Genomic DNA, 21,875 nt, shown 5'->3' with positions numbered 1-21,875 from the left:
AACGGCGACGAATGATTTTGTTTATTTATTTATTTAATTTTTTTTTGAAAGAATTTTTAAAATTCAAATTTTTGAAAAACAAAAAATAATAATAAAAAAAAACATTTTAAAAATTTGAAACAAAAAAATTGTTGTTACGCATATGACAACGCGCATGCGCCTTGTTCAGACAAAAAAAAATTTTCATTAATCATTCATTTCAATTATCATTTGTAATATTTTTTTTGTTGTTATGATTATTTCGATAAAATAAAAATAATTTTATTTCTCATTGATTTTTTTGTTGTTTCGATTCTTTATGCTCAGTCATGGAATATTCAATTTGAATGAATATTCAAAAAAAATATTCAGGTTATTATCATAGAATTTGATCTAATTTTACATTGATTCGATGAAAATCCTGTTGAATCATTCATCATTTCACCAAAATGAAATCAAGGTAAATTTTTTAAAATTTGAATTTTCCAATGGAGAAAAAAATTGATTATCAGTTGCTGCTGGTTATGATGAAGTTATAACCGAACCCGTTTCATAAATCCGAATACCGATTGTCGTTGTTTATCATTCATTCATTCATTCATTGAGAAGTGGCATCCATATTTTCTTTTCCTCCAATTGTCGTCATCATTCTAGGCAACCAATAATTTCAAATTTGTTTTGCTGGATTTTGTTTTTAGATCTATTTTTAGTTTGTTTTTTTTGACAATTTTTTTTCTGGTTGTTCAAGTTGGTTCATTATATATTTTTACTTCTTCGTTTTTTTTGCCATCATCATCAGTTTGTATGTTTGTTTGGTTACAATTGTTGAATTCATCATTATCATTATCATCCAAAATCGAAGATTATTGTTGTCAAGCATTGCTTTTAATCATTCTTCTTCTTCTTAATCATCATTTCACCAAAATGGCCTTATTATCATTATTTGGACAAGATATTTTACGATCATCATTCGATTGAAAAAAAAACAACAACAACAACAACAACAAAAATGTTTGTTTTGTTCTAAATTTTCAGAATAATATTAATAATAATCAAAAACATATGAAAATAAATCAAAAGATTTGATTAATTAATTGGTTAATTAATGAAGTCTATAGTAATAAAATAAAAAATCATCAATCACCTTCATTTCTACTTACCATTCATCATTTTTTTTTGTTGTAAATTAATAATGGAAATCTATTTCATTATATTCATATTGATATTAATAACCATTGGTCTTGTATCGATGATCATGGCCATTATATTTATTCAATCAACATTATTATCATTCAATGATTATGATGATGGCCAATATAAAATGACCATGGATACCGATAACAACATTATAAAAACATCATTAATGAATGATACAACGACGACGACAACAACCACATATACATGGCCAATAATCAGTACGTTTGATGATGATGAAGAACAACCGGAAAATGTTTGGTTTTTTCGTCATTGATAATTAAAATGGCGAATACATTGTTAATTAATCAATAATCTTTACAATCTACTGATCTACTTATCATCATCATTGTAATGAAATTTTATCGGATGAATTTCTTTACCGTGAAACCATCATTTGGTTTTGTTTTTTTTTCGGCGATAAACAATTCGAATTCGAATGAATTTTTTTTCAATCACCACTTGATTTCTAACGCCATCTATCGGCCGTAATTGTGATAATTCTTATTTTGTAAAAAATAAATTTATTTTCTCAAAAAAAAAATTAAAAATCAAATCGAAAAAAAAATTCAATTAAAAAAATAAATTTGATTATGTAATGAAGACTAGTGTGTGTGTGTGTGTGTCTGTGTATTGGATAGATAAAAATGCATGATGTTTGGTCCAATTATTTCATTTGTTGATTATATGTTTTTTGGATGGAATAAAAAAAACAAAACAAAACAAACAATTTTTGAAAAGATTTGATTCAAGAAGAATGTTATTATTATTCATCATTCTGTATACATATAATATAATTCTTTAGCTAAACGATGTAATGGTAAACCAACAACATTAAAATAATCACCACGTATTGATTCGATTAATGTTGCACCAATACCTTGTATACCATAACTACCAGCTTTATCTAATGGTTCACCCGTTTTAACATATGATTCAATAATTGTTTTATCCATTTCTGAAATAGTAACATCAGTTGCTTCATGAAATGTTGTTACTAAATAATCATCACCATCTATACATAATAATGATGATGATTTTTTCATCTGTTGCGGTTGTATTGCCATCGTTGTTGATAATGTTTGTTGCTGTTGTTGTTGATCAGCAATATTGGTGGTCAACAACGTTGATGTTGCTGTCGATGATGATATTGATTTAGATCTAGTTATCAAAGCAACACCGGTAAATACCGTATGTGTACGACCACTTAATTTCATTAACATACGTATTGCATCCGAATCATCTTTTGGTTTTTCATAAATTTTTTCATCCAATGTTACAACCGTATCACAACCAATAACTAAATCAGCAACATTATTATTATCATCATTATTATTTCGGGCTAATTGACGCCAAACTGATAATGCTTTTTGTTTAGCATTTTCTTTTACATATTCACATGGATGTGTAAATGAATTTTTATCCAAATTTTCTTCAAATTCTGGTCGTATAATTTCAAAATTAAATTGTACACTTTGTAGTATTTCTTTTCTTCGTATACTTGATGATGCAAGTATATTACGTTGACGGCTTATTATATGACGAATTGGTTCCAACATTATTCTGTTTTTTCGAGCCAAAAAACAAAAAGAAGAATTTAAAATTTTTAAAAATCAATAAAAAAAATAGCAAACATACCCCCCTCGGAAAAAGCCAAAAAAACAAAAATATAGAGCAACCTGTAGAAGTGATTGAAGTAAATTCGTCAACCAAAACAAGAAAAAAGATCCAAACAAACAAAAGAAAAACCTTCCAAAGTAGATCAACACCAATATATTACGTCACTTTTTTTTGCTGCCTATTGTTATTTTGTTGATAAATGATTCTCTCTTTCTTTCGTTTTTTTTCTCTTTTTTTTCAAATTTATGTCACAATGATTTTTGACGACATGGATTAATATATGACATGAATTTAAATTGTTTTTCGGTTGAAACAACCAAATTGATAATGGTGAGAAGATTGAGTTTTTTTGTTTTTTGGTGTTCAGGTTGATTAAAAGAAGTTTCTTCTGTAAGAAGAGAGAAAAAAAAATTCAATGGATTTCTCCGAGTTTTGTTTGTTTGTTGTTGTTTTCATGAATGAGTGCGGACACTAACAAATTACCGCCGTTGTATGGCGCCACATATCATTTTTTTAAATTCCCAAACATATCATTCGAATCAATCAAAATAAAAAAGGAATGCAACAAGTGGATTTTATCTTTGAAAATGATAACAAAATACATTTATTTAATTTTAATTGAATTCAAAATATTTTGTTTTGTTTTGGCAGTGTTGATTATATTAGAATATTATTGTTGTTTGTTTGTTTGTTTGTTGTTCATTTTTTTTTGTTTCGATTAACAATAAAAAAGTGTATTTTTAATTTTATCATTCAATTTGACCAATTTGTTCAATTGTTGAATAATATGACGTTCAAATTCTTCTTGACATTCTAACGGTATTTGTCTACTTGCATGTTGTCCTTCTAAATGTAATTTTGAACGATAAGCACAAAGATCAGCATAACGAACCGGTACGGGCATTGCAATTGGTCCACCACGATAACGTGTACAATTATGACAAAGATAGAAACAAAATTTCTGTATATCATCCTGACTCATTTGTCGTCGTTCATAATCATTATGTAAAACAACATATTTCAATGGACGTGATGTTCCCTATTATTGGTTATTTAAACATTATCATCAGGTAAACACACAAACAGCAAATAACACTTACCAATGGTGAAAAATGTGAATTGATATAAAACATATGATAATTTGGATCGATAATTGTATGATCAACAATTGTACCAGATGGTACATTATAAATAGGACGATCCATTGAACCACTTGGTTTTGATAAAACAAAACGTGTTTGATGACGTTTTTGTGTTACGATATACATTAGTTTACCATTTCTCACTTTTTGACGAATAGCACGACGAATTTGATCAATTTCATTTTGTGCCAATAAAAATTGTCCATCACCAATACCATCACGAAATATAATAAAATTTTCCGGTAAATATTTATTATATTTTTCATATTCAATCAATAATTCATTAATCATTTCTTCAAGTACCGATATCATTTCTATTTTTTCTTGTTTTTGTGCCCGGACACTTGCCGTATAACGTGTAAAATGTTGATCCAAACTACCAATTGTACAGGCAATTGAACTTTGAATTTTTTCACCAATGCCAGGATGATTAACATCAATACCGATGGCCATTGTTTTTGTTGGATCCAATGGTAATGCTTTCAAAACATTCAAATCAATATAGCTATTTTGGCCACCAAGTTTCCCGTTTATTTTCAATAATAAATTTTCTACATAACCACGATTACGACGTTTAGCTTTTTCAACATTCAAACATTGTGTAACGATACCGAATTTTTGATCACCAAAATGTTTAACCATGTTATACAATAAGGAAACTAAAAGAAGAGAGAATATATCGCGTTAATATAGTGACAGAATATTCTAGGTTTTTCTTACTTTGTGGTAATGCAATTATCAACAAATTACAAGATGGTAAATGTTGTAAAATATTAGCAAAAACATTTCCAACATCATTTAAATTTTGTTGATTAATTGGTACTAATTGTTGTTCCAAACAATTAGATAAATCCAAACCAAAACGACGACTAGTTTGTTTAAGTTCATGAACAAATGAATCAATATCACGACGATTAAAACGTTCATCAAAACTAAAAAATGCCCATTTTGCAGCTGATGATGAATTACCACCAGCAGTACTGATTGTTGATGCAAAACGATCATTACGTTGATTACCAATACAACGTATTGGATCAAATATACGACCAAAAAAACGTACTGGTCGTGGTTGTAAATCAACACCAAAATGATTCATACGTTCAGGATCTATTTCGGCAATTTCATTAGCAAAACGTGTAACATTATTTAAATAAATCAATGGTTTATTTGTGGATGAATGTAAAAGATCATTTTGAATCGTTGAATCAATTTTTGATGTATTTAAAAATTGTTTTTCATTCATTATCAATAGCTCTGATGGCATATAAAAATTCGGTCTACCAATCAATTGTACAACCGGATAATCATTATTCAATTCAATATGATATTTTTCCATAAAATAATCTTTGATTGTAATCGATCGTACTTCTTGACCATCACCATCACCACCAGAACCATTACCATTTTGTCTCATTTCAAATGATAATTCATTTGGTTTTCGTGATAAAATTCCTTTAATTTTATAATTCATTCTACGGCCCATATGCCGAGAATATACATCTAAACCACGTAAAATTTTATTTATACGTTCCAAATCTCTTGATGATGATGATGATGATGTTAATTGTCGTGGATCACGACCATCCAATAACATTGCAATCAATTGAATTAGAGTTTCAGCTGATAATGATATCATACATGATGTTTTCAGGTGTAAATTTAATGATGGACCAAACTGAGTACGATGTACAGCCGTACTAAAACCTTGTACAAATTGTATGAATTGTTTTGGTCCACGTATTAAACCATTCTGACAATCATATAGATTACGACGATGAAATTGATATTTTTTCAAACAAATATTTTGTAGCAAAATTTCCAGAAAATTTATTGCCACTTCAGATATGTTGGAAATTCGACCGGAATAATATTCCGGTATTTGTGATAGATCAATAGTTTGTACTTTTGATATTTCAACCAAAAATTCTTTCCTGCGGCCATTAATATCATCGGAAAATTCTTTACAAAGAATTCCAGTATCAATCAATTCGGTTGTATAAATATTTTTACCATTATCATAAACATATTGTGATAATCGAGCAAAAACATTATCATTAATTTGAATGAATTTCGCTACCAATTGTGGAATGATACGTGCAAAAAATTTTTGCATTCGTTCATTTTCAGCAATCGGTATTACGGTACCCGATTGTTGTTCGCCGTTTTTAAAACGAAAATTCAAATCATATTGATGAACAATTGTTGGTTGAACATTGAGCAACATAAAATTAGCTAATAATTCAATTTTACGACCATGTTTACCCGGTTCATATTCACTTGTACGTACAATAGGATAATCACGTGATTCAGGATATTTTGAATAATCTGGTCGTTGAATTCGAGTAGTTCCTCCAATCGAACGAATTCCAGTTGGAATATCCCGTGATGTTGGTCGTCGTTGTTGCTGTGGTTCAAGAGATTGTTCACGAGATTGAATAGTTGACGGTAATGATAATGATGATGATGATGATGATAAAATAATTGCCGAACTAACCGAAGTATCTTGGGTAGTTTTTTCTTCAATTTCTGCAAAATAAAAATGAAAGAAAATTATCAGAAAAAAAATGTTTCCAAAAAATAAGGGGAAAAAAACCTGGCGGTGGTGGTGATCGTGGTTCGGGTGTTGATGATCGTCTAGATGATGAAATTGCACCACGAAAACCAAAACGTGGACGAGATCGGCCACGAAAACTCATGATTTTTTGGTTTTGCTATTGGGTGAGCGCGAATTGAACAAAAATCAAAAATCCAACAAAAATCACGATTAGAAACAAAAATCAATGAAATTTATATGCAAAAAAACAATCAAAAAAATCAAATGACTAATGTTCGGTGAGTATGCGATGATGAATGGTGTGCTTTGTTTCAAAAAAAAAAAACTTAACATTGTTAAAGCAAAGCAAAAAAAAAAAAAATATTAAAGTTTGTCGTTTTGATTGTTGGTTTGGTTTTTTTTTTGAATATTCACGAACGAAACACTTCCTTTTTTTTATGGTTGGTCAAAAGCGCCATCTAGTAACAACATTTACAATTGAAATTTTTAAATCAAATTTTTAATTTTTTTTTAATTAAGAAAGGAAAGACAATTTAATTTTAAAAGAAGGATCTTGAGATTTTTTGTTGTTTCAAAATTGTTCAATCAAACGATTAGCCAATTGTCTCATATTACCAAATACTTTCGAAGGTGGACTACCAAGAATTAGATTACAAATTGCTGTACGTGCAGCACGAATATTATTATAAGATCCAAGTATATGAATTTTTGAATCAGCTAAAACTATACGAGTTTTTGTAATATTTTCAATAGTAAATTTAATACGACCATTCGAACCGGCAATACGACCAATTGCACGACTTAGATGATCACCTTTTAATCGTTTTACTTTTTTGTTTTTTTAAATGAAAAAAAGTTCAAATTGAATTAATTCAGGGTTAAAAAAACAACAACAAACAACAACAAACATACCATCTTGTATTTCGAATGATTCGATAAACAATTCATCCAAACGAATCAAAGCAACTGCATCTTCAATTTCAAATCCTAAAATAAATGCCTGTATAAAATCGGCTGCTTTTTGTATATTACATTTATCCGAATCAATATTCAATCCAGGTGGTGTACGAATTTCAACACATTTTGTATGAAAATTAAAACGCATCTGTAGTTTAAGATGTTCAACAATCGGTGTAAATATTTTCAACCAATTTTCCTTCAATGATTTATAACGATTCAATGGAACCTGTATTCTTCGATATTCAATTCCAGAATTCTATTCAATGAAAATACAGAAAAAAAATTGTTGTTGTTTCAAATTCAGATCAGAAACATGAAAAACTTACCGTTGAACTTTCATCAACAGGTTTAAAATTCGGTAATTTTGGTAATGATTTCTTCACCGTTTTATCGTCGACTTCCATTTCATCATGTTTACGTTTACGTTTAGATTTTTTATTCACTATGGTCGTAAATTGTGAATTGTCATCCATTTTTTCATCTGTTTTATAATCATCAATTTTAGCCATTTCGGCTTCAAATAAATCGGCCATTTTTTCGGTAAAAGTTGATTCTTATTTCAAAATATTTCGGGAGAAAAAAAAGAAAATCCACGTGGTTTGTTTTGGATTTATGAATCTTTTCAATGCGTTTGGTAACTTCATAAATGAAATGACATTCGAATTTTTTAGATTCGGGTCATCATTTTTCCCCCTATATTTACTTTTGATTTTTTTTGATCCTAAAACAGAAAACGAAAACTCTCAATCAAAGATTACGACCATCGAGATAACCATCGTGGCACTGAAAAAAAAGTAAAGTGGGTTAGTACTAACCCAAATGGGTTGGGGCACGTGGGCACACCATTTTGGGTTAGTACTAACCCATTTGGGTTAGTATCAATTTAGTTGCAACAAAATGGTCTCATAACCTTTTTGGGTTAGTACTAACCCTGATTGCAACCAAATGGTCTCCTAACCTTTTTGGGTTAGTACTATCCCAATTTTTGTTGCAGCGGCTCCTTTCCCCCCTTTTTATCCTCCCCAAATAATTTAACCCCATATTAATTAAAATTTAATTGATTTTATTAAAATAATTAATTAATTAAATTAAAAATAAAAATTGTTTATATTTTATCTTCCGATTGTACTCGTCTTTTCGTGCTATTCATCGCTATTCATAATTCCAAAAGTGAATGTCCAAATTTCAAAGATAATCCGATAAAACAGGTTGCCAATATCCAATATCAGTGATTGATACCAATGTCCATCAACTATGATCGATAGCTATAGCCATTCCAACAAATGATGAGATATAATGGTAAATACCTAACGGAAAAAAATATAAGTTGTCAGTTTGTTCATTTCATTTAATCACATACCATTCATTATCATTCCAAATCGATGTCAATTGTGCCGATATTCGACTGATTTAATCATATTTGTCGATTGTTTTGTTGGTCACAAAGTTTCACCCGACACCGAATTCAATAGGAAATAGTTCAGACCATGTTCTCTAATCCTAATCTAACCTAGCCTATCCTATTGTTGAACATTATCAAACTATTCTTGAATCAGATGCCGATGAACAATGAAACCAACAAATCAATCTGGAATATGATAGTCAATCGAATATTGTTTCGACATTCATTAGTAAAGACTTGAGAAACTAAAGTGAAAAGTATTATGGATTAGATTTCAAATTTACCTGGATTATTACCAGCAGTTTTATTTGGGACCATGTATTTTCCTCACCAATTATCCATAGACTTTTGTCATGTCGAATGATATGCTAAAACGAAGGAAAATTGTGATCATTTTCATGTTACTCAAAATGATAACATTACCTTTATTGATTTACTGGAAATGTTAATTAGCAACATAATGAAACTGAAAAAATAAACTGAAAAAGATGTGATTAAATGAAAGTTTATTTAAAATGAAATATCATTTGATAATTACAAACTTGAATAAATGCCATCGAGAAAATGATCATTTTTCGTCAATTGCATCGCAGCCCGTTCAAACAATTTTCATCAATTTCGTGGTCAATTTTTAATCTGGAAACAAATAAAAGCATAAACAAAGATAATCTTTAATCAATAAAAGTGGTTGTTCCAAAAATTTGGACCAAAATCAATGATTAAAATTGAAAAAAATAACTTATAAAATCAACCAGAAAAAAACGTTCGAAAAACAACCGTCACCGAAAAAAGTTCGAAATAGAATGACGAGGACAAACGATTTTGACGACCGTTGAATAGAACTTTTGAAACTTGCATTCTGATTGGACGAAAGAAAAGTATAGAAAATAGTTACCACTAGCCGCCACTAGCTGAGAGAGAATTTTTACGCGCTAAAACGATTTACACTATCGAAAGTACAGGCCGTATTTGTATTGAAAATAGTTAGCATTTGACTATGCGCAAATGTTCATTTGTCAAACTTGAAAATTTTCGGAAAAAAATGCATTATAATCTTCCATAGATTTAACATTGGCAAACAGCAATTAATTTTATTATCATTATTTCCAACTTGTGAATTGATGTATTTCAGAGATGATCAATCCTCTTGAATTGATAAATCTGAAAAATATTTTAAAGTCAAAAAAAAAGTTAATTAGAACGGACATAACACGAATTTTGAAAATAGAAATACGACGTAAGAATTTCGCTGATAATTTGTTGAGAAGCGGAAAAGCGCCAAATTCATTCACAAATGGAGAAAGCGACCAATTTACCATAACAAACCTAACATGACCAGGAAGAACGGCAAATTTTATGATGATCATATCAAATCAAATGATCATATTAGAATTAGGTCGATAATTTGGTCAGAGGAAGAAAGCGCGCCAAATTAATTCAAGAATTGAAAAAATGACAAATTTTAACTTTACATAAACTAAATTCATGCAAACGCTGATACAATTCACATTGATCATACTAGAATTGTTTCGATAATTCGGTTGAAGGTAGAAAACGTGCCAAATTAATTCAAGAATAGTGAAACGATAAATTCAACAAAACAAACCTAACATGAACAAGAATTTTGGAAATAAGAATACAATCCACATTGACCATATTAGAATTTTGTCAATAATTTGTTCAAGAGAAGAAAACGCGCCAAATCATTTCACGGATAGTGAAAACGGCAAATCATAACCTAACATGAACAAGAATTTTGGAAATAAGAATACAATCCACATTGACCATATTAGAATTTTGTCAATAATTTGTTCAAGAGAAGAAAACGCGCCAAATCATTTCACGGATAGTGAAAACGGCAAATCATAACCTAACATGAACAAGAATCAAGAAAATGTTGATATGATCCACATTGATCATATTAAAATAGTCTCGATAATTTGTTGAAAGAAAGAAAACGCGCCAAATATTTTCATGAATTGAGAAAACATTAAATTTATCAAACCAAACCTAACATGAACAAGAATTTTGGAAATAAGAATACGATTCACATTAAACATATTAGAATTGTGTCAATAATTTGTTTAAAGTAAGAAAACGCGCCCAATTAATTCAAGAACAACGAGAATGGCGAATTTCAACCTAACATGATCAGGAATCTTGAAAATACAAATACGATCCACATTGATCATATCAGAATAGTGTCGATAATTTGGTCGAAGATAGAAAACGCGCCAAATTAATTCAAGAACAACGAGAATGGCGAATTTACCAAACCAAACCTAACAAAACAAGAATCTTGAAAATACAAATACGATCCACATTGATCATATCAGAATAGTGTCGATAATTTGGTCGAAGATAGAAAACGCGCCAAATTAATTCAAGAACAACGAGAATGGCGAATTTACCAAACCAAACCTAACAAAACAAGAATCTTGAAAATACAAATACGATCCACATTGATCATATCAGAATAGTGTCGATAATTTGGTCGAAGATAGAAAACGCGCCAAACCAATTCAGGAATATTAAAAACGTTAAATTTATCAAACCAAACTTAACACAAACAAGAATTTTGAAAATAAGAAACAAAACCACATTGATCATACCAGAATTGTGTCGATAATTCGGTTGAAGACAGAAATGGCGCCAAACATTGTCATGAATTGAGAAAACATTAAATTTATCAAACCAAACCTTACATGAACAAGAATTTTGGAAATAAGAATACAATCCACATTGATCATATTAGAATAGTGTCGATAATTTGTTCAAAGTAAGAAAACGCGCCAAATTAATTCACGAATTGAAAAAATGACAGATTTCAACTTTACATTGACTAAATTCATGCAAACGCTGATACAATTCACATTGATCATATTAGAATAGTGTCAATAATTTGTTCAACGTAAGAAAACGCGCCAAATCATTTTACGGATAGTGAAAACGACAAATTTCAACCTAACATGATCAAGAATCTCGAGAATACAAATACGATCAACACTGATCATATCAGAATTGTGTCGATAATTTGGTCGAAGGAAGAAAACGCGCCAAATCGATTCACGAATAGTGAAAATGTTAAATTTTAATTTGCAAACAAGAATCTTTAAAAATCAAATACAATCCACATTAATCGTTTATGAATTCTGTCGATGATATGGTCAAAGAAAGAAATGGCGCCAAATCAATTCATGGAATAAGAAAACGACAAATTCAACGGATCAAACTTAACATGACTGAATGAAATGCATGTTGCTGAACAGTTAGAAAATGCAAATTAATTAGTTCGATAATTTAATAAGGTCCAGCAATCAATCATTAGGCTATATCAGGGGTGACCAATTGGGTGGTCATTTTAGATTTGGAATTTGGAATTGCTGAAGAAAGATATTCTTCATGTTAGATTACCAATTTGGAATTGCTGAAGAAAGATATTCTTTGGGTTAGATTTGAAATTTGGATTTGCTGAAGAAGGATATTCTTCATGTTAGATTACCAATTTGGAATTGCTGAAGAAAGATATTCTTTGGGTTAGATTTGAAATTTGGATTTGCTGAAGAAGGATATTCTTCATTTTAGATTTGGAATTTGTATTTGTTATGAAAAGATATTCTTTGGGTTAGATTTGAAATTTGGATTTGCTGAAGAAGGATATTCTTCATTTTAGATTTGGAATTTGTATTTGTTATGAAAAGATATTCTTTGGGTTAGATTTGAAATTTGGATTTGCTGAAGAAGGATATTCTTCATTTTAGATTTGGAATTTGTATTTGTTATGAAAAGATATTCTTTGGGTTAGATTTGAAATTTGGATTTGCTGAAGAAGGATATTCTTCATTTTAGATTTGGAATTTGTATTTGTTATGAAAAGATATTCTTTGGGTTAGATTTGAAATTTGGATTTGCTGAAGAAGGATATTCTTCATTTTAGATTTGGAATTTGTATTTGTTATGAAAAGATATTCTTTGGGTTAGATTTGAAATTTGGATTTGCTGAAGAGCGATATTCTTCATTTTAGATTTGGAATTTGTATTTGTTATGAAAAGATATTCTTTGGGTTAGATTTGAAATTTGGATTTGCTGAAGAAGGATATTCTTCATTTTAGATTACCAATTTGGATTTGTTATGAGAAGATATTCTTCAAGTTGAATTACCAATTTGGATTTGTACCATGACAAACCTAACATAAAAAAGAATCTTGAAAATGCAAATACAATTCACATTGATCATATTAGAATAGTGTCGATAATTTGTTCAAAGAAAGAAAACGCGCCAAATCATTTCATGAATTGAAAAAATGACAAATTCCAACTTAACATGAATAAGAATTTCGCAAACGCTGATACGATCCACATTCGTATGTCAATAGATTTTTAATTATTATTCTTTAATTGTATTATTATTTTTATTTTTATTTTCAATTTGTATTTTACTTAATTGTATTCAAAATCACTACTTTAAATAATTATTATTATCAAATTCATATGTAAATATTTATGTCTGTTACAAGTACATGAAATTCTTAAATAAAGCAATGGTCTTATTTTTGCACAATCCGGAATATTATCTGCAATGTGAATTGATTAATGGTCATTCGTTAATAATTATTGATTTAGTTGACCAAGTCCGTTCGATGGGTGAAAATAACTTCCATTTCGGCAATATGATGATTTTTTTCTATCAATTAATAAAAATAACAATTAATATTCATTAATTAATGGTTGCAATTTTTTTCTAACCCACTTAGGTTAGTACTAACCGTCATTACTAACCCAAAATAGTTAGTACTAATCACTTAAGGTTAGTACTAACCGTTGATCATAACCCATATGGGTTAGTACTAACCTTTCAAATAACCCATTCAGGTTAGTACTAACCGTCATACTAACCTTAAGTGATTAGTACTAACCGTTCTGAGTTAGTACTAACCTAAATTGGTTAGAGAAAATAACCCAAAAAGGTTAGTACTAACCTTACTTTTTTTTTCTGTGTGGAAACCGGGTTAATTAATTAAAATCCCCCTTAAATCCTGAGCTTTTTGAACGGTTTTTTTTGGTCAATTCTTGCTGCTTCTGCTGCTGATGCTGCTACTGCCTCTGGTTGCTTGCTGGAACAACAACAACGGCAGTGAGTAAAGCAAATAAAAAAAAATCAATTTCATTTTAAAAATTGTTATCCAAAGAGCAAAAGAAAGAGAATATTCTTTTGGGTTTTCTTCAGAATTTCTTCTACTGACTGATAATAATAATTGATTGAACAAAATCAGCATTTTAATCATGAATTTATTTGAAAAACTTGAATCATCATATAATTTATTAGAAAAATCCTTAATCGATATTGATGATAATATTAAAAAAATAACCGGTAAAGATCCTAATCGTTCATTGTTTGATGATAATGGCCGTAATAATAATAATCAAAGATCATTTCGTCAATCATCATCGTTTGCTGGAAATAAACGAAAATTGTATGTATTTTTTTCGCTACCAACCTTTGTTGTTTTAATTCTTTGAAAATCTTTTTTTTTTTGATTTACAGAAATGAATTTGGCGGCGATGATCATTTCAATGTTGACAATGATGATAATGAAATTCAATATAAACGTTCATTACAATCACAAGTAGTGGCTACATCATGGGAAATAAAACATCGAAATCAAGTTTTGGAAGAACAAAAATTGGATAAAAAATCAATGTCAAGAAATCGACGAATGTTTGGCCATATACTTGGTACATTGGAAAAATTTAAAAATGAACAATCACAACGTAAAGATTTGGTAAATAATGATTCGGTTTTTTCTTTTCCCAAATTCATAATTTTGTTTTTTGGTATTTATTTTAGCAAAAACGTGCCGAAATTGAACAAAAATTGGATCAAGCTGATGAACAGGAACGTGAACAATTAAAAAATGAACGTGAAAAATTATTTAAAGAAAGAACTAAAAAACGTTTACAAATGAAATGTTTAGAAATGAAATTACAACGTGCTGAAATTGTAATTTGAATTTGAATTTGTTTGATTTTACCTGAATAATTTAACCCTTTTTTCTCTTTCTCTTGATGAAAATAGCATAAAAAATGGGAACAATCACAACAATATTTGGGAAATTTTATCGAAACAAAAGTTAAACCAAATATATTCTATATGCCAGCAAAACATACACCTGAAACATTGAAACGTTCACAAGAAACTAAAGATAAATATAGAAGTAAGAGTTTGTTTTGTTCTATGTTTATTTTCTCAATTTTTTCCTTTTTTTAGTTATATTTGCTGAAAAACGTGCTAAAATACAAAAAGAATTGAATGAAATTGATGAATTGTATCGGATAAATAATGATGATGAGGATGATGACAATGTTGAGAATAATTTAGCAAAAGCTGCTAACGAAAATGAATTGAAAATTCATTCGAAAGATTTACCAATAACAACAACAACAACCACATTGAACGATAATCGATTGATCAAAGATCAAAAAGAATCATCGAATAATTCTCATGTTGTTGAAAAGAAAAATGGTCATTTTAATCAAATGGAAACAATTCGAAATGGACGAAAATCTTTATTACAGAATACAACAGTAGCAGCAGCGACTAGTGCTGTAAAGAAAAGAAATGATGATGTACATCATCAATCAGCCAAAATAGAAGCGGATGATAAAAATGAAATAAAAACCAAAGAAATAAAAAATTCTGGTCATCATCATCAACAACAACAAAAGCATTCACATCATCATCGTCATCATCACCACCATCAACAACAACAACAGAATCATAAAAAATCATCGAAAGAAGAATCATCAACAAATAGCCATAATAAATCAAAAGAACGATCCGAAGATAAGAATAAGAAGAATAACCAATCGATTGATGATGATGATGATAATGATCAAAAAGATGACAAAAAATTAATCGACAAAGAAGATTTTGAACCAGATTATGATTGATTTTTGGCAAAAAAAAAATTTTTTTATTATAACATTTTTAGAAAGCAAAACAAAACAAAACAAAAAAAGTTTGAACATATTTTCTGAGTAAATTATAAATAGTAAAAATTTTTTAATATTCAAGTGTGTAATTTGTAGAATTTGTAATTTGTATATTTTATAAAAATTTATTATAACCATGAATCATAATAAATTGATTTGAAAGTGTTTGATCTAAACGACCATCATTTGGATAGATCATATTTTTACGATAAAAATCATTTAAAATTTTTTGGGATACTTTTTGTAAATTACGATTACTTTCACATAATTTTCGATAATTCCATAGTTGTAAATGTTTACTTGTACCATGTCGGGCATAAACAAATAATCGTTCAATAGATATGGTTCGTTTTATATAATCAAATATTGACCACCAATTTGTATGTTTCAACGATAATGGACATATGGATATTTCATTTTGATTATAATCATTTTTCATTGTTATAATATAATCACTGAATGAAATTTTTTTACCCATTTTTTGATAATTGCACATATCGATTGGATCCAATAAACAAAAACCACAAATAAATGCCCAATGTGCACGATTACCTTGTTTCAGGCCAGGTTCATAATTAAAATCAGCATCATATGGTACAAGAATTGGTTGTCGATAACATAAATGCCTGACAACATCAAACATTGATCGTTCTAAATCATAACAATGTTCAACAGTTAATAAAAATTCATTCGAAATGAATTTAACCATATTTTCAACTGAAAACATTTCACCAAATTGTGTATAACCATATGATCGTGCTTTTTGATATAATTTTCCAATATCAATATCCATTTCATTGTCGATCAATGTTAGGGACATTTTCAATGCAACTAATCCACAACTGAATTTGGGGGGAAAAATGAAATGAAATTACAAAATAAAATTACAAATTTTGAATAAACAAAACTCACGTAGGACCATTCTGTATGATTGAATCACAATGATGATATAATGAAAATAATGTTAATGATTTATATTCATTTATAAATGAACGAAATAGGCTAATAAATCTTTGACAGGCAAATAAAACAATTTGATCTTCATCCAGATTGATTGATTTCAATCTTTTAATTGTAAATGAATCTAATAATGATAATGATTTTTCGGTTAGTGATAAATAAGGAGGCGGAGGAGGTGGTGGTGGTGGTGGTGGTATAGGTTTTGATTGATTATCGATCATCGATTGATCATCCAAATCAATCGTCGATGAATGATCCGAAGACATTCGATTCGATTGTGTTGATTGCTTCGAAAAAAATGAAAAAAAAAACGAAAGACAAAACGAAAAAAGAAAAATAACGAAAAACTTGGCAAAAATCTTCACAACATCAACATCATTGTTTTCATTGAAATTTGATGATATTCAATGAAGAATTTGCTAACCAAAAAAAAAACAAAAATAAACTTCAAAAACAGCGATGATGAAACTTTCGAAGACGAAAAAGAGGATCATTTTTCGATTTTCCATAACCGATGATATCAGTCGAAATGGTTAGATGGCAGCACTTTTTGGATGGTGGTACAGCTGCTCAATTTTTTTTTCTGTTCTGTCTGTTTTTTTCATTATCCAAATATCGTCGACACGACAACCGAATCGAAAAAAATCAAAAAATTTACCAAAAGGAAAATTGAAAATTGGCAGCTGATCAATCATTCCTTTTTGTTCACCCGCTGACGATAATGATCCAGCTATAGAATATTTCAACAAAAAGAAAAACGAATCGAATCTCAAACGACGATCAAAAAACATTCCTGAATTCCCTTGTTTCAACGATAACAACAATCAACTGACAAAACGAACAAACGAAGAAAATGAATCCAAGCGGTAGCGAATTTACATTACGTGTTGCAATATGTGATCTAGTTGAACGTTTAAAACGTATGCAACATAAATGTACATATTTAGAAGAATGTCGTAATCAATTAGTTAAAGAAGTTATTCGATTACGTTTACAAAATGAATGGCTATCAAAACAACAACAAATTGCTGATAATAATACAACAACAACAACCACAAATATTATTCATGATAATTCTTCTACAACACCAGAAATATTATCATTAACACAAAATTTACAAACAACCGCCGAATCATGTTTTTGTAATCAATCAACGATAACAGCAACAGCAACAAATTTTACATCCAATAATCTAGTCAATGATGTTCATCATTGTCAAAACAACAACAACAACAATGGTTCGCAAGAATCGAATGGTAATCATCAACAACAACAAGAATTACAAACAACCAAAGATGATAGTATACATTTGATAAATATTCTGAATGAATTAGAACATGATGGTGATGGTTTTGAAAATCGCCAGGATTCAATAAGAAAATTAACCATACAAATGTTGAAAGATTTAGATAATGAAATGAAAACTGGACATTTAAAAATGGAATTGATAAATTTCATTCGAAATAATATGGATAATTCGAATGATGAGCTCATTAAATTTGCTGATAACAAAAACGATGATGATGGTCAATCGCAATCACAAGAACAATCAACGCAGCAATCAAATGATGATTATGAAGCATTCAATAATAATAGTGATTATTATACAAATTCACATAATCTGAATATCCGTAATATGGATTTGATTGATAATAATAACCGACGGCAGCAGTTAATTACCGAACAACGAAAAGAAGTTAAAAACGATGACGAGAGAAAATCGAATAACTTTTCGAAGTCAACCATGCTGAAATCGAAGCGACAAGATTCGGAACATTCGAATCTGAAAACAGCGGCGGCTGCGGCTACATCCACATCAACGACAACATCAATAATATTCAATAGTATCGATTTATGTACAAAAGAAAATCAATTAATAACATTAATAACAAAAATACGTAATGATATTAAATATATACATCAAGGTGTACTAGCTTCAACTGAAAAATTAAAATCAAAACAATTACGTCATTTTTTTCAAAAACAAATTAATCTTGATCAACAGCAACAACAATCTGGAATGATGACAACAACAACAACAACAAAGCAACGACAACAACAATAATGATGGAAAATCCATGGAAAAAAAACATTTAGTTTAAGTGGCCTTTCAATGATGGTGGATCGAAATAGCATTACTCTTCTTTTCTCTTCCTTTTTTCGGTCGAAATAGTCGAATATTTTTGTAAAATAGAAAGGATTTTTTAAAAGAATTTTTTTTGTAAAAAAAATAATGAAATAAAATTCCCAAGAATATTTTTTTTTATATTCTCTTCGTTTGTTCGTGAATCCATTTATCATTTCAAAAAAGAAAGAAAAAAAATCATTTGATTCATTGAGTTGTCATCATCATCATCATCATCATCATCATTCGAAAGATGGTATTGAATTTCGCAGAATATTCTTCTTGAACGAAAATGAAATGAAATGAAACGAAAGATTTGAAAAATGGATTGATGTTTGAAATTGATTTCTTTTTTGTTCTTTATGTGTGTGCTTCGGGGTTAACAGAAACGATGATGATGAAAATATCGATGATAAAATATGTCTTCTTCATCTTCTTCTTTATCGGGTTGGAATCATGATTCATGAGTGAATCCCATTTAACCGTTTTTTTCTTTTTTCCATTTTCATTTCGAAATGATGTTGTTGTTTTTTGAGTTACTGGATTCTGCTTTCTGTTTTCTATATCGATTTTTTTCACTCTTATCTTACCACCCACACATAGATCAAATGAAAAACGGAAAATTTCATTTGAAATCAATAAATATTTCCGGTTGTTTTTCAAAAAATGTTTTTTTGGTCAGAATTTTTTCAAAAGAAAAAATCAGACCAGAAGATAAATAAAAAATGATTCGAATGCCAGTGGGCGTGTGGCAGAGGGAGTAAAGTCAATTTGAATGAATGGTTTGTCACCACCCCCACTTTTGCGTACACACCCCCCGGTCGAAAATAAACAACAAAAGAATATCATTAAAATTCATACACTATATGAACTTCTTCATTGGAATAAATTGAAAATTATGATTATGGAGAATATTCTTGGATTCTTTCCATTTCTCTCTATCTCTACATTCTTATTTCATTTCAGAATCAGATTCTATAATGATCATTATAATAATAATAATGATCATGATCATAATGATAATGACAAACAGTATAACACCATAATCATTAAATAATCATATATTTTTGTTTGTTGTTGTTGTTGCCTTGTTGTTGTTGTTATTCTGGACAAGTGTGTGTTGCCGGCCTTCGGCCAGCAGCACGCACACTTGCTTCAGCCCGTAGATTCTGGCAGATGAGCGGCTACGCCGCCCATCGCCCAAATCTTTGGCTGAAGTTTTGTTCTTTTAGGATTCGATCCAATTATTTATTGGTTTTCTATCCATTTGTTTCGGGTCTCACCGAAAATCGGTCCAAGAAAAATAGTGGAGAAAATCGCCAAAAACAGCCAAAAATATTGGCGCTTTAGTTAGTTCCTCCCGGAAAACCTAATTGCACAAACCTAACCTAACCTGCTTAAACCAAATTTAAATTATATTTGAATATTTCCATTTTTTTGGCTATTTTTTCCTATTGAGATTTTTTTGCAAGCCACAATTTTTCTCTAAGGCCGCGGTCCCATAACAATGAGACCGGGGCCTAAGCGTTAACAATTGTTTCTATCCCGAGGCAATTCATGTTGCGCAAGCTGCTGCGCACATTGACTTTTTCTGCAGACCCTTTCTATCACATTTGTGTATTAAAAATTTCCTAACACATTTCTCTTGCCCTTCATTTTTTTTGTGCACGACACTCTCGAGAAGCTTCGCTTCTCGTGTTTATTATATAGATATTCTTCGCCTACTAAGAAGCAGAAAAGTCAAAAAAAAATCGACATCCGAATCATCGGACAAGATTTTCACATCCATTATTTCATTTGTAAAAATAAAATAAATGTTTTTGAAAAAAGCGAGAAAAAAAATAAAAATTTGACATTGTAAAAAATTGTTAATCAACTTTTTAATTAATTTAATTAATGTTTTTTTCTTCCATTCTCTCTCTCTCTCTCTCTCTCTCTCTCTCTCTCTCTTTTGTTTGACCAGAATTAATAGTATTACATTCTCCATATTTCGTAATGACATTTATAATTCTATTGGGAATTCCAACCAAAAACTAAAACTAAAAACAAAAATCGAAAATGCATTGCAGTGAAGCAAACATTCATTTGAAAAACATTTTGAAATCTGTCAATATATATGTTTATTTCTGATTGTAAATTCTTTCCAAAAACATTTTCTGTTTCTTTTTCCTTTCCTGAAGGATTTATTCATTTTTCTCAAAAGAAGAAGAAAGAAGTAGAAAGAAGAAAGCAGATAAGAAAATCATTTTTGGAAATTGATCACATACAACAACAAATTCACATATACAGTAACTTGTCAACTAAGAATCGAAAGAATTGATAAATTCTGTTTGACAGTTGTCAAATTACGTTTGTTTTTTTTTTTGTTTGTTTGACAGATGAACAAAATTCTGTGTTTGTGTGTGTGACAAACACTGTAGTAATATTATTATTATTTCATCAGCAACATGACAATTTGATAAATTTATTTTTCCAGGAAATATTCTCAAGCGAATTACGAATCAATATATATGCCTTTTTTCATTATTTCTTTGGTTACGTTTTTGATGTTGGCGGTTATTTTTTCGTTTTGTTTTTGTTTTGTTTTTTGGTTTTTTTCAAAAATGAGAAATTTCCCGTAAACATTTCGACTTTCGATAAATGGCTTTGAAAAAACAATCAACCAAAACCAGAAAAAAAAATGAAAATCGATTTTGGAAATCCGATTTTTTTAGGGTTAAAACTTTTTTTTTGCAAAAATTTTTATGCAAAAAAACTTTGGTTTTCAGCTGAAATGAAGCAGAAATTTTACTTTTTTGGGTTTTTGGTTTGGTGGCTCATTTCGTTCAACCAACCAACCAACCAACCAAAACAGGCAATTTTTCGAAAACGAAAAAGTCAAAATCGATTTAAAAAAACTAAATTTTCAAAAGTTAAATCTTATCACTTTTTTTTTGGTTGATTAA

At 29.4% G+C, this 21,875-nt stretch overlaps 6 protein-coding genes across 7 annotated transcripts; 2 read left to right on the top strand and 4 right to left on the bottom strand.

Moving 5' to 3' along the window:
* Positions 1–1,750: 1,750 nt before the first annotated feature.
* Positions 1,751–2,736, bottom strand: LOC113795271 (dTTP/UTP pyrophosphatase). Its single transcript, XM_075821150.1, has one exon. It carries the CDS (start codon positions 2,730–2,732, stop codon positions 1,947–1,949), a length of 786 nt encoding a protein of 261 aa, XP_075677265.1. The 5' UTR covers positions 2,733–2,736; the 3' UTR covers positions 1,751–1,946.
* A 630-nt stretch (positions 2,737–3,366) lies between these two features.
* On the bottom strand, positions 3,367–6,711 carry LOC113795252 (protein argonaute-2-like). Its single transcript, XM_075820847.1, has 4 exons — positions 6,529–6,711; positions 4,656–6,461; positions 3,894–4,594; positions 3,367–3,832 (listed from the first exon to the last, which is right to left on the bottom strand). Exons 1-4 carry the CDS (start codon positions 6,629–6,631, stop codon positions 3,512–3,514), a joined length of 2,931 nt encoding a protein of 976 aa, XP_075676962.1. The 5' UTR covers positions 6,632–6,711; the 3' UTR covers positions 3,367–3,511.
* A 255-nt stretch (positions 6,712–6,966) lies between these two features.
* l(1)G0004 (RNA-binding protein pno1) lies at positions 6,967–8,376 on the bottom strand. The gene is made up of 3 exons (XM_027345436.2): positions 7,776–8,376; positions 7,402–7,705; positions 6,967–7,317 (listed from the first exon to the last, which is right to left on the bottom strand). The coding sequence occupies exons 1-3, from the start codon at positions 7,980–7,982 to the stop codon at positions 7,061–7,063; spliced, it is 768 nt and encodes a 255-aa protein (XP_027201237.2). The 5' UTR covers positions 7,983–8,376; the 3' UTR covers positions 6,967–7,060.
* A 5,479-nt stretch (positions 8,377–13,855) lies between these two features.
* LOC113795241 (pinin-like) lies at positions 13,856–16,012 on the top strand. 2 transcript variants are annotated; one of them, XM_075821147.1, is made up of 6 exons: positions 13,856–13,986; positions 14,042–14,326; positions 14,398–14,635; positions 14,701–14,853; positions 14,929–15,067; positions 15,121–16,012. In XM_075821147.1, the coding sequence occupies exons 2-6, from the start codon at positions 14,136–14,138 to the stop codon at positions 15,801–15,803; spliced, it is 1,404 nt and encodes a 467-aa protein (XP_075677262.1). In that variant the 5' UTR covers positions 13,856–13,986; positions 14,042–14,135; the 3' UTR covers positions 15,804–16,012. The 2 variants fall into 2 exon arrangements, with proteins under 2 accessions (XP_075677262.1, XP_027201234.2); XM_027345433.2 differs by having other exon boundaries at positions 13,856–14,326.
* Positions 15,884–17,309, bottom strand: LOC113795243 (actin maturation protease). Its single transcript, XM_027345435.2, has 2 exons — positions 16,758–17,309; positions 15,884–16,687 (listed from the first exon to the last, which is right to left on the bottom strand). Exons 1-2 carry the CDS (start codon positions 17,069–17,071, stop codon positions 15,961–15,963), a joined length of 1,041 nt encoding a protein of 346 aa, XP_027201236.2. The 5' UTR covers positions 17,072–17,309; the 3' UTR covers positions 15,884–15,960.
* Positions 17,310–17,389: 80 nt separating this feature from the next.
* Positions 17,390–19,071, top strand: LOC113795242 (uncharacterized). The gene has a single exon (XM_027345434.2). It carries the CDS (start codon positions 17,659–17,661, stop codon positions 18,868–18,870), a length of 1,212 nt encoding a protein of 403 aa, XP_027201235.2. The 5' UTR covers positions 17,390–17,658; the 3' UTR covers positions 18,871–19,071.
* Positions 19,072–21,875: the final 2,804 nt, after the last annotated feature.

Source organism: Dermatophagoides pteronyssinus, unplaced genomic scaffold, assembly GCF_027571235.1.
Source record: "Dermatophagoides pteronyssinus isolate colony J.1.1.1.1 unplaced genomic scaffold, Derpt_VIB-CSIC_2022.12 sq0008, whole genome shotgun sequence".
Taxonomy (NCBI): Eukaryota; Metazoa; Arthropoda; class Arachnida; order Sarcoptiformes; family Pyroglyphidae; genus Dermatophagoides; species Dermatophagoides pteronyssinus.
Note: the sequence above shows the minus strand (reverse complement) of the source record. Positions and strands in the feature narration are given on the sequence as shown.